The 13,434-nt window shown below is 50.8% G+C and overlaps 1 protein-coding gene across 1 annotated transcript in view; it reads left to right on the top strand.

Moving 5' to 3' along the window:
• Positions 1-409: 409 nt before the first annotated feature.
• LOC141940407 (uncharacterized) overlaps positions 410-13,434 on the top strand; it is a 208,476-nt gene continuing 195,451 nt past the window's right edge. Inside the window, exon 1 of the mRNA XM_074861231.1 lies at positions 410-593. Within this exon, the coding sequence (XP_074717332.1) occupies positions 519-593 (75 nt within the window). The 5' untranslated portion in view covers positions 410-518. The remainder of the gene's footprint in view (positions 594-13,434) is intronic.

The following is a 13,434-nucleotide window of genomic DNA, read 5'->3' as shown; positions in this document are numbered from 1 at the left end:
TTCCTCATTATATGATCCTTCCAGATCTGTGATAAGTTTTTGATCTTCTTTAGTGTAATTAGGCTTACCCTCTAGGGAAATTCGCCCATCAGGGATTAAAGCTCCTTCTACTTTTACCTCTCCTTTGGCTGCTTCGTTTGCCTCCCTGTCTGCCAGCTCGTTTCCTTTCTCCGAATCCGAGTTCACCTTTTGGTGTGCCTTGATGTGCATGATTGCCACTTTTCTAGGAAGCTGGACTGCTTCCAACAGTCTCAGAATTTCCTCTGCATGTCTGATGTTTTTACCCTGCGAATTCAATAGTCCTCTCTCTTTCCAAATTGCTCCACAGGCGTGTACGACTCCAAAGGCATATTTTCATGGGCAAATGCCCCGATTCTATTATTTCCTGGCTGGTAGTAACAGCATACCCAGCATGTCTTTTACCACTTAGGACATAGCTGCTTCCATCCGTGAACCAGTTCTCTGTGTTCTCCACAGGGCTGTCTCTCAAGTCCGTGCGGCTCGAATACATCGCTTCGATGGTCTCTAGACAGTCATGTTGTACTGGTTCTCCTGTGTTCCCACCGAGGAAAGAGGCTGGATTGACAATGTTGGTAACCACAATCTCTACATCATCTTGTTCTACCATTGCAACCTGATATTTCAAGAATCTTTGTGGGGAAAGCCGATGTCCACCTTTCGCCTCCAGCACTGCAGACACTGTATGGGATACTAACACAGTCATTTTCTGGCCCAAGGTGAATTTTCAGGCTTCCTGGATGTTTAATACCACAGCCGCGACCGCTCGCAAGCATCCAGGCCAACCCTTGGCAGTTGTATCCAACTGTTTGGAAAAGGAGACAACCGCTCTACGATACAGGCCCAGATCTTGTGCTAATATCCCCAGGGCAATCCCCTGCTTCTCGTGAGAGAAAAGGAAAAATCGCTTACTTACATCTGGGAGTCCCAAGGCCGGAGCCGACATCAGGGCCTTTTTCAGCAGCTCAAAGGCCTGTATAGTTTCTTTATTCCATTGAAGGTGTTTTTGTTCAGTGGTCGTTAATGCATATAAGGGTTTGACAAGCAGTCCATAATTATAAATCCATAGTTGGCACCACCCAGTCATTCCCAGGAAAGTCTGTAACTCTTTCACTGTTTGTGGCCTCGGGGTCTGACATATTGCTTCTTTTCGAGCTTGTCCTAAAGTTCTTTTTCCGGCACTAATTTCATAACCCAGATAAATCACTTCGCGCTGCATTACTTGGGCCTATTTCTTAGACACTCGGTATCTCTGGAGCCCCCCAAAATTTAGCAGGCTTACCGTCCAAGTCACGCAAGCGTCTTTTGTCTTGGTGGCAATCAGGCTATCACCCACGTATTGTAACAGTTTCCCTTCCTCAGGCGGGGCTGGGGCTTCCCACGACTCGAGGTCTTTCGCGAGTTGATTGCCAAATATAGTAGGGCTGTTTTTAAACCCCGGTGGTAACACCGTCCGAGTCAGCTGAGTTTTACATCCACTTTTAGGATTTTCCCATTTGAATGCAAATATTTTCTGGCTGGCTTCGTGGAGAGGGAAGCAAAAGAAAGCATCCTTGAGGTCTAAAACAGTAAAACAGGTTGGTTCAGGTGTCAATACAGTCAATAAAGTGTATGGATTTGCCACCACCGGGTAGAGGTCTTCAGTTATCTTATTCACTGCCCGCAGGTCCTGAACCACTCGATATGACCCGTCAGGTTTATGAACAGGTAATATGGGAGTATTAAAATCAGACTCACATTCCTTCAGTAATCCCAGTTGTAGGCACTTCTTTATAACTGGCTGAATCCCTTCCCAATCCTCTCTCTTCAGAGGATATTGTTTGATTCTTACCCACTGTTGTCCTTCTTTAAGTCTGACCTCAACACGTGGGGCATTCTTTGCTTTCGCGGGCACGTCGGTGGCCCATACTCCACCATAAACCTGGTCAATAATTTCTTCGCTGATTCTTCCTCCTGTGGGAACACAAGTTAGGGATAAGCTCATTATTTGTATAAACTCTTGGTCATTTACCTCCAGAGTAATCTCTCCTTCTTTGAATTTAATTATTGCACCCAATTGGTCTAATAAATCTCTCCCCAGAAGTGCCTTTGGGGAGTTAGGCATATATAAAAACTTGTGTATGCCCCATTGTTTTCCTAATTTATACCTTAGGGGTTTGCAAAATATGCCTTTTCACTTTGGCCAGTCGCCCCCTTTACCATAATATAATCCTCCTCTAAGGCCGTTAGGGCGTGGTTTAAAACTGAGTATGTCGCTCCAGTGTCCACTAAAAATTCTACCTTCTTTTGTTCTTTCCCTAGCTTTATTGTAACCAGCGGATCCACTAGGGTAGATTCCTCAGGTCCCCGTCCGTCCTCTTTCATATGGGCCACTGCCCTTCCTTTCCGATTACTTCGTCCCCTTTCCTTAACTTTCCATTTTTCCGGACACTCATTTTTCCAGTGCCCAAACCGTTTGCATATTGTACATTGATTTTTTCTTAATCGAGGCGGTCCTCGCCTAGATTTCCTTTCTTCTTCTTCCCTAACAACTGCCAGTACCCTTCTCTGTCCTTGCTTATAATCTTCTTCTCTATTTCTGAACACTCTCCACGCTTCATCCAGTAATACTTCCAGGTTTCTACTTTCTGTGGAATGCAGCCTCTGAAGCTTGCGTCTAATGTCCCCTGTAGATTGTCCTAAAACCAGAGAAACTAGTTGGTGTATCCCTACCTCTGACCCCGGATCCAACGGTGTGTTGCGACGCATTACGTCCCTCAGTCGATCCAGGAATTCTGATGGTGACTCAGAAGGACCTTGTTTAATTTCATATAATATTGACCAATTTATTGTTTTGGGAATAGCCCTCTCCATTCCTTTTACAATCCATTCCTGGTATGCATGCAATCTTTCCATATGTGCAGACCTGTTTGCCTCCCATTTTGGATCTTGGAGGGGGAGATATTCTTTAACATCTCCTCCTGTGGTTCTGTAATGATCCTCAGCTAATTCCCCTGCGGTTTTTAAGATTAATTATTTTTCTGTCTCGGTCATATATTCTAACAATTGTATACCGTTCCAGTCAGGATTATGTTGTTTTATAATAAACTGAAAGTGTTTGGTTACACTCACCAGGTCATTACAGTAGTCCTTAGCAACCCTTCTTCCACACCTCTAAATCAGTAGTGGAGAAAGGTACCTCAATTAGCCTGGTGTGGGAGGATACTGGGCTGCCGGGGGGAGTGGGGGTTCCATCCGAGTCCACATCTCGTTCCTGTGGTCGAGGGGGAGGCTTAAACAAATCAGTTAGATCTTGCTCTGGTGTCTGGTGAATTTTATGTATTCTAGTGCACCTTTGCCCAATACTAACACACCGAGCAACACCACCTCAGTTTACCTTTTAAGTTCTTTGTTATTCTCCCGCTCGAGGGTGAGTACCGTAGGGTCCTGTGGCGACACAATCCCACGTCCCTTTGCTACTCCAGATGGTTTCGGAGGGTGAAAAACACATCCGCATATGATACTTCATCCTGATTTCCTTCTCTCCTTAAAAACAATATTAACTGCAAGAGGGTGTTATAATCTATTGACCCATTAAGTGGCCACTTTGCTTTATTATCTAATTTGTAAATCGGCCACCAGTGATTACAATACTTAGTAAGAGTTTTCTTGCTCTCTGTACCCCCGGTTCTGACAATATCCCTCCAGTGTGTCAATATGCAACCAAGGCGGCTCCATTTTAAAACATCCTCATCCTGAGTATTACCCATTTTACTTTTTATTAGGTTATTCCTTCTGCCTTAATTTCCTTCTACTGCCTCTGTAGGTTTCTTACGTTTTCACAATACGCTCCTTTAAGCTGACCCGAGCGCTCGATTCTGTCCCACTCAGACCGCTTCCCCTGACATTTATTACACCAGAAATCGTCTCCAAATTCCACCCAGACCTTTCGCCCACAGCCAAAGCATTCAAAACCAAAGATCGGATTACAAGAAAAATCCTCGGGTTCGTGTATGGGGCACCAGAAGTTAACCACAGGCTCAAATAACACTTCTTACAATCTGACATGCACTTGGTCTGCTTCGTTCGTCTCCGGCCACTCTCCTTGCAGAGAACACGGAACCGCGGACCAGAACTCCACACTCGCTTCGCAGCTGTGCTGCGTCTCCTACACACACACAGATCCTCATTCACTCATCTAAAAGCTAGCTTAATATAATGTTGGTTATAACTGATCTGAGTTGTTTACTCTTGGATCCACGATTCGCTGATGTTATATCTTGGTACCGGGCACATCATAAAAATTAGGTGGTAATGTGGTTTCCTAAACATACATAAAATTCCTAGGCATTTTACAAATTAAATACACAATTATTACTACATTCCAGTTGATATCCCTCCAACAGCTGTTAGTGTTTTACCAAAACCACTCAAGAGGTTCCGCTTACCCTTATCCTGCTTCTTATAAAGTCATTAGCAGGTGCTTCCTGGCTCCCAAAACTGGGATGCAGCGGTGACCTCGGATTCACTCGATCTACTCCCAAGATTGCTAGCGGCCGCTCTATCAGTCAGCGAATCCCCTTTACCTGCATACAGGGTACCCTCCTCCCATACAGGGACTATGCTGTACGCCAGACGTCTCTGCGCGATTTATCAGCAGCCCCAGCCAAGCGTATGACTTACTGGCTTCCCTCGTTAAACATACCGTTTGTCCGCAGCTGTAGATGGTCGTTGTTTGCCCCCGCAGCGAGTGGCTGGGAGCGGAGTTCCTCCGAGAAAGGACTCAGGGCGCGCCTAGGACGTCCACTCCTCCGTCTATCCTGCAGCCGAGCAAAGCACGTCCCATCTGGGGTGCCAAAATAAGACTCCACAACCTATAAGGTTATAAAGCAGGTATGTTTATTCAGCGCTGAGGCACACGGGGGATCGCTCCACCACAAACGTGCGCCCCTCTCGTGGCACCTTGTCTTGGCTTTATGCTACAAAGCATCACATATTCATAATATGCCTATGCATATGCATGGCCTATCCCTGCTTCATATTATAATGAGCCTGAAAGTCATTTTCATATGTTCCGCCCCGGTCTCCTCCTAGTCGCGCCTGCACAGTGTGTCCCGGTGGTCGTGGGCTGGGGTCGCAGAGATGAAGTAGCTCCTCTTCCTCACTGTTGAACTTTTTACCTCCGTTCCTTGCGCAGTCTCTGTAGCCTCCTGGACTCAGGCCAGACCATAGGGTTGGTTTTGACCAGTTTTTAGGGCTGTCTCCCTATTCCATCAGGAAGCATTCCCTCAGAGCTTCTATTAATCAAGGTTTCTACATTGTTCTGCTCTCTGGGCCATCAACTATCATCTATTATCCTATTTAATCTTAGTTGTCTTTTAACTAATGGGCCTCTAGCCCCTAGCCTGATCTCTAAGTCTTCCATCTTTATCTCTAAACTAGGTTATATCTTCATTCTTAAGTGCCTAATTTCTATATCCTATTTTAACTTCCTATTTCCCCATCTCAACACAGTTCCCCATAGAATTCTCATAGAAAATGGCTGCCCATGGCCTGGATGAGCGAACGGTCTGCTGGGTCAGGCACTGGCTGGATGGACGGTCCCAGAGAGTGGTGGTCAATGGAGCTAAATCCAGCTGGCGGCCGGTCACAAGTGGTGTTCCTCAGGGCTCGGGGTTGGGACCATTTCTGTTCAACATCTTTATTGATGGTCTTGATAAGGACAAGGAGTGTCCTTATCAAGCACAGGATGTGCTTCAACAAGGCCAAGTGCCAGGTCCTGCACTTGGGCCACAACAACCCCCTGCATGGGTACAGGCTTGGGGAGGGGTGGCTGGAGCTGTCTGGAAGAGAAGGGTCTGGGGGTTCTCATTGACAAGCAGCTGAACAGGAGCCAGCAGTGTGCCCAGGTGGCCAAGAAAGCCAACGGCATCCTGGCTTGTGTTAGAAATAGTGTGGCCAGCAGAAGCAGGGAGGTGATAGTCCCCCTGTGCTCTGCACTGGTGAGGCCACACCTGGAGTGTTGTGTCCAGTTTTGGGCACCTCAATCCGAGAGAGATCTCGAGGGGCTGGAGCGAGTGCAGAGGAGGGCAACGAAGCTGGGGAAGGGCCTGGAGAATAAATCCTGTGAGGAGCGATTGAAGGAGCTGGGGCTGTTTAGTGTGAGGAGGAGAAGGCTGAGGGGAGACCTCATCACTCTCTACAGCTCCGGGAATACCTGTGTTAGCAACTCACCACCAATCACATTTGTGAAAAACAACTGTGTAGCCGATAAGCTTTTGCCATGGTAGCACAGACATATTATAAAAAGGCAGAAAATCAAGGGTGTGGGGGCTTTTTCGTCTTGCATGCTAACTTAAACGAAATTGGTCTCCTGTCATTTTTTGTCTCTCTACGACACGTGGTGACCCCGACGTGATTTCGACAAGGAGGGAATCGGAGGGATTCTGTGTGGGCTGCAGGACGACATGCAGTGGAGACAGAGCCCGGTGAAGCTGAGAGCAGAGGGAGTCTGCCTGGTCCAGACCTGAACTTCGACACCTGATAAGGTGAGCCACCAGGAACAGGACTATAGCCATGGGACAGCACTTAACTCCTTCTACGACTGGGCAACCCACTTATTGGATGAGGGAAAGGCTGTGGATGTTGTCTACCTTGACTTCAGTAAGGCCTTTGACACTGTTTCCCACAGCATTCTCCTGGCGAAACTGACTACTCGCGGCTTGGATGGGCACACGCTTTGCTGGGTAAAAAACTGGCTGGATGGCCGGGCCCAAAGAGTTGTGGTGAACGGAGTTAAATCCAGTTGGCGGCCGGTCACGAGTGGTGTCCCCCAGGGCTTGGTTTTGGGGCCACTCCTGTTTAACATCTTTATTGATGATCTAAATAAGGGGATCGAGTGCACCCTCAGTAAGTTTGCAGATGACACCAAGTTGGGTGGGAGTGTTGATCTGCTCGAGGGTAGGGAGGCTCTGCAGAGAGACCTGGACAGGCTGGAGCGATGGGCTAAGGCCAACTGTAGGAGTTTCACTAAGGCCAAATGCCAGGTGCTGCACTTCGGCCACAACAACCCCCAGCAGCGCTACAGGCTTGGGGAGGAGTGGCTGGAGAGCTGCCAGTCAGAGAGGGACCTGGGGGTGTTGACTGATAGCCGGATGAACATGAGCCAGCAGTGTGCCCAGGTGGACAAGAAGGCCAATGGCATCCTGGCTTGTATCAGCACTAGCGTGGCCAGCAGGGACAGGGAAGGGATCTTGCCCCTGTACTCAGCACTGGTGAGGCCGCCCCTCGATGAGTGGGTTCAGTTTTGGGCCCCTCACTCCAAAAAGGCCATTGAATGACTCGAGTGTGTCCAAAGAAGGGCAACGAAGCTGGTGAAGGGTCTGGAGCACAGGTCTGATGGGGAGCGGCTGAGGGAACTGGGGGGGCTTAGCCTGGAGAAGAGGAGGCTGAGGGGAGACCTCATGGCCCTCTACAACTCCCTGACAGGAGGCTGCAGAGAGCTGGGGATGAGCCTCTTGAACCAAGTAACAAGCGATAGGGCAAGAGGTAATGGCCTCAAGTTGCACCAGGGAAGGTTTAGACTAGATATTAGGAAGCATTTCTTTACAGAACGGGTTGTTAGGCATTGGAATGGGCTGCCCAGGGAGGTGGTGGAGTCCCCATCCCTGGAGGTGTTTAAGAGTAAGGTTGACTTAACGCTGAGGGATATGCTGTAGTTGGGAACTGTCAGTGTTAGGTCAATGGTTGGACTGGATGATCTTCAAGGTCTTTTCCAACCTAGACAATTCTGTGATTCTAAGATTCTGAGCGAAGGGGCTTTGGGGGGTGCAAGCAGAGGCATCAGGCCTCTCCTGGGCTTCCCTGGCTGGTATCAGCCCTGGCCCTTCACATGCCCCGCAGGATGCCCACCTCCCCCAGCCTCTTCCATGCCTTGTGTGGCACGCTGCACCCCTCCCAGCATCACTCCAGGGGGATTTCGGGGAACCGCTGGGTTCTCTCCCACATGCAGATGGTTTCCCCAGCCAGGACCAGCTCAAAGCCCATCCCCACTTGCATCTGGTGCTCCTCCTCATGCACCAGTAGGTCCACACTGTGGAGAATGGCAGCCAGCATGGGCAGGTCCCGGTCTGCCACGGGCTCGCTGCGGTGCGGGCAGCTGCCGGTGAGGCATCGATGGCACTCCAGGCAGGTGGGATATTCCTTCTGAATGGCTTCACACAGGGTCAGAATGTCACTGCCCTGAGCCTCCTTCAGTTTTTTTATTAGGTCGTGGCAGACTTGGGTCATGCCCAGGGACTCCATGAGGGACGTGGCCAGCTCCTCCATGTCATTGTCAGAGGAGGAGGCTGGTTCCTGAGGAGCTCCGAGCTGGTGGCAGCACCGACATTCCCACCTCGATCCACGTCTCCCGTCTCGTGGGGGAGCTCCCTTGCAGAAGCCGCTGCCCCGCCGAAGCTGTTTTCCCACCCTTCTCCTTCGTGGGGCTTCCTCCAGCTGTGGGGGGAGACACCGGCTGGACTGTGGGGGCTGCTGTGGGACAGCCCGGACCCAGCACACTCTCCCTGTCTTCTTTCGACCGCCTGGGTGATCTCCCAGCTCTCTGGAGCCGGCCCTGCCAGCTCTGGGATGCTCTGGGTGACGGGGGGTCATGGGGACACGGGGCAAGCCTAGATGATCTCCCATCAGTTGCACCGTGGATGTGTCTGGGCCATGAGCAGTGCAGTCATGCGGGCTGAGCCCGGGCAGATGTGGCCAGAGGGAGCAGGAAAAGGGTCAGCAAAGGAACAAGTTTTGCCAGGACAAGCTGTCAGCCAGCACAAACCATGAACAAAGCTGCAGCCGGGGGCATGGAGCCCTTCTGCAGCCCCTCCTGGCACGGCTCCAGGGCTCCACACTCCACAGGAGCCACTTCACTGAGAGGTATCCTCAGAGAGGGCTCCAAACCCAGCCTGACCCCGTGTCACGACCTAAAGGGTTCCCCGGCCTGTGGGTGTGTAGAAATCATGACTGTGGGGCCGTAGGATTCCCTCACACACAGGGACACGGAAGTCTGATCTCTAAATTTCTCTGCTTTGTTACACATTGCCACAAAATTCACTTTAAGCAAGTATACCTGTGATTAGTAAAGTGAATATATATGTAGCAAGCTGTTACGATTTACAAGATTATTATCAGCAATCAATAGTATAGCAGTAATTAATCATAGCAACAATCAATAATAGCAGCAATCAATAACAGCAGCAATCAAAAAATAGCAAATATATAAAATATTATGGATTACCACAATCTTATCACTAGTAAAGCAAATTTATAAACGATATAACACTTAGATGTACTTATGATAGATTATTTATATGCATACATATATATTTATTATCTATGTTCACTCTATCAAGGGCATTAGGTCCCAGAAGGGTCCCACCCATCCCAGAAGTGGTGAGACAAATGAACCACCCCAGGATGGGGCCCCGAGGGAGACCACGAAAATAATCAAGTCTCACTTCGACGACAATCTGTGTCGCGGAGTCTGGAGTCATCCAGGAGCCCCCGGCTAGAGTCTAAGAGCACGTAAGAAGCTCATGCAGACCTGTTTAGGAAAGGGAAAAGTCTCTCTCTCAGAGAGAGAAGCTACATTTGGGTAAAAATGATGTCATTTTTATAACAGAGACATAAGAGGGCGTAGGACACCACCACTTCAAGCAGCCTCTGGTCTTCAGCCTGTACCTTCAGCGTACACTGATATACCATTAATTTCTATTTTTTCACCCAGAACAGCCAATAGATGATGATGTTTTCTGTTCTCTCTGATCAATTTTTATTTTTCCAGACCGTTTTCTTGTTCTTGCAGTTAGAACAGCCAGGGGCAGTTACCGATTCTTACCTTCTCAAGATGTTTCTTCCTTTTACCAGACTATTTTTCACCTTTTCAGACCAATACATCACTGTAGCTATTCCTTGGGTTTGTGCTTATCCATGGTGCCTCGGGATGTCTCTGGTTTCTTGGTACCCAGTGGCATTTCAGAGATGCTTAAGGATGCTCCTGGCTCCCAGGCCGAGTGCCCTGGCTGGCAGGCAGCTCCTCTGTTGGTATTTCAGCAGACATTTTCTTCTGTTCAGTAATTTTCTTCTGTCCAGTAATTTTCCCCTTCCAACCAGGTCGCCTTTATGGCTGCTCACATCACCTCGCCGGCCCCACCCAGCTCCCACCTGGCGGGTTCTGTTCCTGATTAACCTGTGCACCAAATGACTCCCAAAATCGGCCAAAACCAGGATCTGGGTGCGGACCAGTCCCTCCCCAGCACATCACCCATGTCCCACGAGCCATGTGGCACAGGAGGCCCAGGGCCTTGGGGACGCGCATTTGACCCCGTTTCTTGGAGCAACCTCAAGTGATTATGAGCAAGAGGTTTGTCCTCCCTCGCCAGCATGACGGGAGGACGCAGGTTTTCCTCCGAGAGAAGCCAGTGCATTACGGTCTAGACGAGTGTTCCTGCGGTGGGTGGGGAACTGGCCGCACCCAGAGCGTTTGGGGAGGAAATGGGCCTTTTTCAAACCGGCAACCTGTCACACGTGGGGTCCCCCGGGGATCAATATTGGGCCCAACACCATTTAATATCTTCATCAGTGATCTGGACGACAGGATCAAGGGGACCCTGATGAATTTTGCTGAGTGGGGAAGTGGAGACTTTGGAAGGAAGAACCACCCTGCAGGAAGACCTGGATGAGCTGGAAGAGTGGGCTAACAAGAACCTCATGAAGTTCAACAAGTGTCAGGTCTTGCACCTGAGAAGACGTAATCTGGGAATGCAGCACAGACTGGGATCTACCTGTCTGGGGAGAAAGATTTGGGGGTCCTGGGGGACAAACAGCTCAACAGGGGCGAGCAGTGTGCTGCAGTGGCAAAAAAAAGCCAACGGGGTGCTGGGCTGCATCAACAAGAGCACCACAAGCAGAGATGGAAAAGTCATCATCCCACTCTACTCAGCACTTGTCAGGCCACACCTGGAATCCTGTGTTCAGTTTTGGTCCTCGCTATGCAAAAAAGCTGTGGCCAGGCTGGAGAGGACCCAGAGAAGGGCCACAAAGATGATCGAGGGAGTGGGCAGCCACGTGAGGAAAGGCTGAGAGAACTGGGTTTGTTCAGCCTGGAGAAGAGAAGGCTGAGGGGAGACCTCATCCCCATGTTCCAGTATTTAAAGGGTGGCTACAAAGATGGAGACTCACCTTGTACAAGTAGTTCCATGGAGAAGATGAGGGGTGATGGGTACAAGTTACTCCTGGGGAGATTCTGATTGGACACAAGAGGAAAAAGTTTTCACACTGAGATCAGCCACTGGAATCATCTCCCCAGGGAAGTGGTGGATTCCCCAATATTGGACACTGTTAAGATTTGGCTGGACAGGGGGCTGGGCCAGCTTGTCTAGACTGGGCTTTTGCCAAGAAAGGTTGGACCAGCTGATCCTTGAGGTCCCTCCCAAGCTGGGATTCTGTGATTCTATGATTCTTTCTGCCTCCCCCAGAGCTGCAAACATCTCTGCACTTGGTCTTATCAGCACTTGGACCCACTGTCCTGGCCGCACACCAGCGAGTCCAAAGGTGGGCAAAGGTGCCACGTGGCTGGCGCCTGTGCCATGGGCAGCCAGCCCAGATTGCAGCACCCACATCTGGGGTGCCCTGGGAGGGCTATCCCCCTTGCCAGAGGACCCTGGGGAGGGTGCAAGAGCCCCCCATTTTGGGAGGGAGATGCTGACCCGTGGGAGGGGAGCGGAGGGATGTGCCAGGAGCTGCCAAGCTGGACCATGCCCATCCCTGTGGCTTCGGGGCACCGTGCACTGGCAGGGGTGGATGGAAGAGGCCATGGCTGGATAAATATGGGCAGGCAGCCGTGGTGCCAACAGCAGGTTCAGCTCTCCCCCTTCTTCCCCCCAGTGAAGCCATGAATTAGTGAATTCTTTTCTTAGCCCAGTCTGTACAAAGGGGATTGAGTCCTGGTTTGTCTGCTTTCTTTCCTAATAAGCTCATAAAAGTTTAATTTACAGAGCACGTTGTCCTGTAAATCCACGAGGTCCAAACAGACCGTGACCGCAGCCTGTGCCGCTGGCACACCATGTGCTGCCGAAACGCTTTTCTTATTAACAATCCCTTAAGTATATTACACCTACCACAACAATCCTCTTAGAAGAAGCCGTCAGAGACGGCCGATAAAGGACGAGGCATCGCTTAAATACACCAAGGCTTTAGCCCAGAGGGAAAGCGCGTGGCCCAGGGCACGGGAAGAGGCCACGGGGCTCTTGGGTTCTGCTCAAGGCTTTGCCACCAGCCTGCAGCCTCCTCCACTTCTCCCAGGACAGTTTCAGCCCCGGATTCCCAGTCTCTGCCCTCACCCCGTGCCCCACAGGCTGCTCCAAGGTTCCCCAGCCTGGCGCCGCGGTGGCTGCTCACCCACGTCCCGCCACGGTGGGTTAAAGGTGGCCTGGCCAAAGCCCAGCTCCCCCAAAATTCAGCCACAGCCAGAGGACTCTGCAGGTCCCACTGGCTGAGGGGTCATTTGTGCCCCACGGAGCTGCAACCCCATCATTTGGGGGAGCAAAATGGCTCCCGGGGCTGTTTCCCACCCACAATTTCACAGCCGGGAGAGAGCGTGGTTCCTGCCCTAGCAGCACCACCGCCCATCACGCACCTTTATTTGTAGCAATTCTTGCTATTTTCAGAAGGAATGCTGGTGGGTGGGCTGGTCACTGTGGTGCAGGAATGAGTAGCAGCACGGGGCCCCTGGGACCCCCCTGTTCCCTGTCCCGCTGGGGGAAGACAGAGTTTTCCCAACCACAAAGAGGTCCTGAGCACAGTGGCATCAGTCTGGGGGCACCCAAAGTGCAGGGGGTGGCACTGGGGCTGAAACCCCCACGACCGCCAACTGCATTGTCCCTTCTGATGAGTGAAGGGCAGGGAGGGGGAATTTAAGGCAGGGGGTGTAAATCTGATGCTTCTCAGATGATCTGCTGAGGCCCCCAGGAGCTTCTGGAGTAGAAGCATCACTTTCTGCTCTGGGATGTCAGCCTGGAGAGCTCTTGGACCTCGACCAAAGCTGCCACCAGTCCATTCCACTCCATTTTTCCCCATTTCACCCCTTCCTGGGCGCTCCTGGAGCTGCACATACAAAGCAGCGACTCAGACCTCTGTGTCTGGCTGAATTTTTATGCAATTTGGTGGCCACAAAGATGCCCCCCCAAGCTCCACGATGTGTGTTCGGAAGGGGGAAGGCAGCCCCTCTCACCGCCCCTGCTGCAGCCTTCCCCACCACTTCGGAGCAAGGACCGTGTGCGTCCCTGGCCACCTCCATGTCCCACCACAGCCCTGGGTGACCCAGGAGGGCCATGATTCCGTTAACGCCCCTCTGCAAAAGGCCAGGCTGGGGCTTGCAGGGATGTTCTTCCC

This window comes from Strix uralensis, chromosome 3, assembly GCF_047716275.1.
Source record: "Strix uralensis isolate ZFMK-TIS-50842 chromosome 3, bStrUra1, whole genome shotgun sequence".
NCBI lineage: Eukaryota > Metazoa > Chordata > Aves > Strigiformes > Strigidae > Strix > Strix uralensis.
The sequence above is the reverse complement of the archived record's forward strand: the minus strand, read 5'-3'. Positions and strand labels throughout refer to the sequence as shown.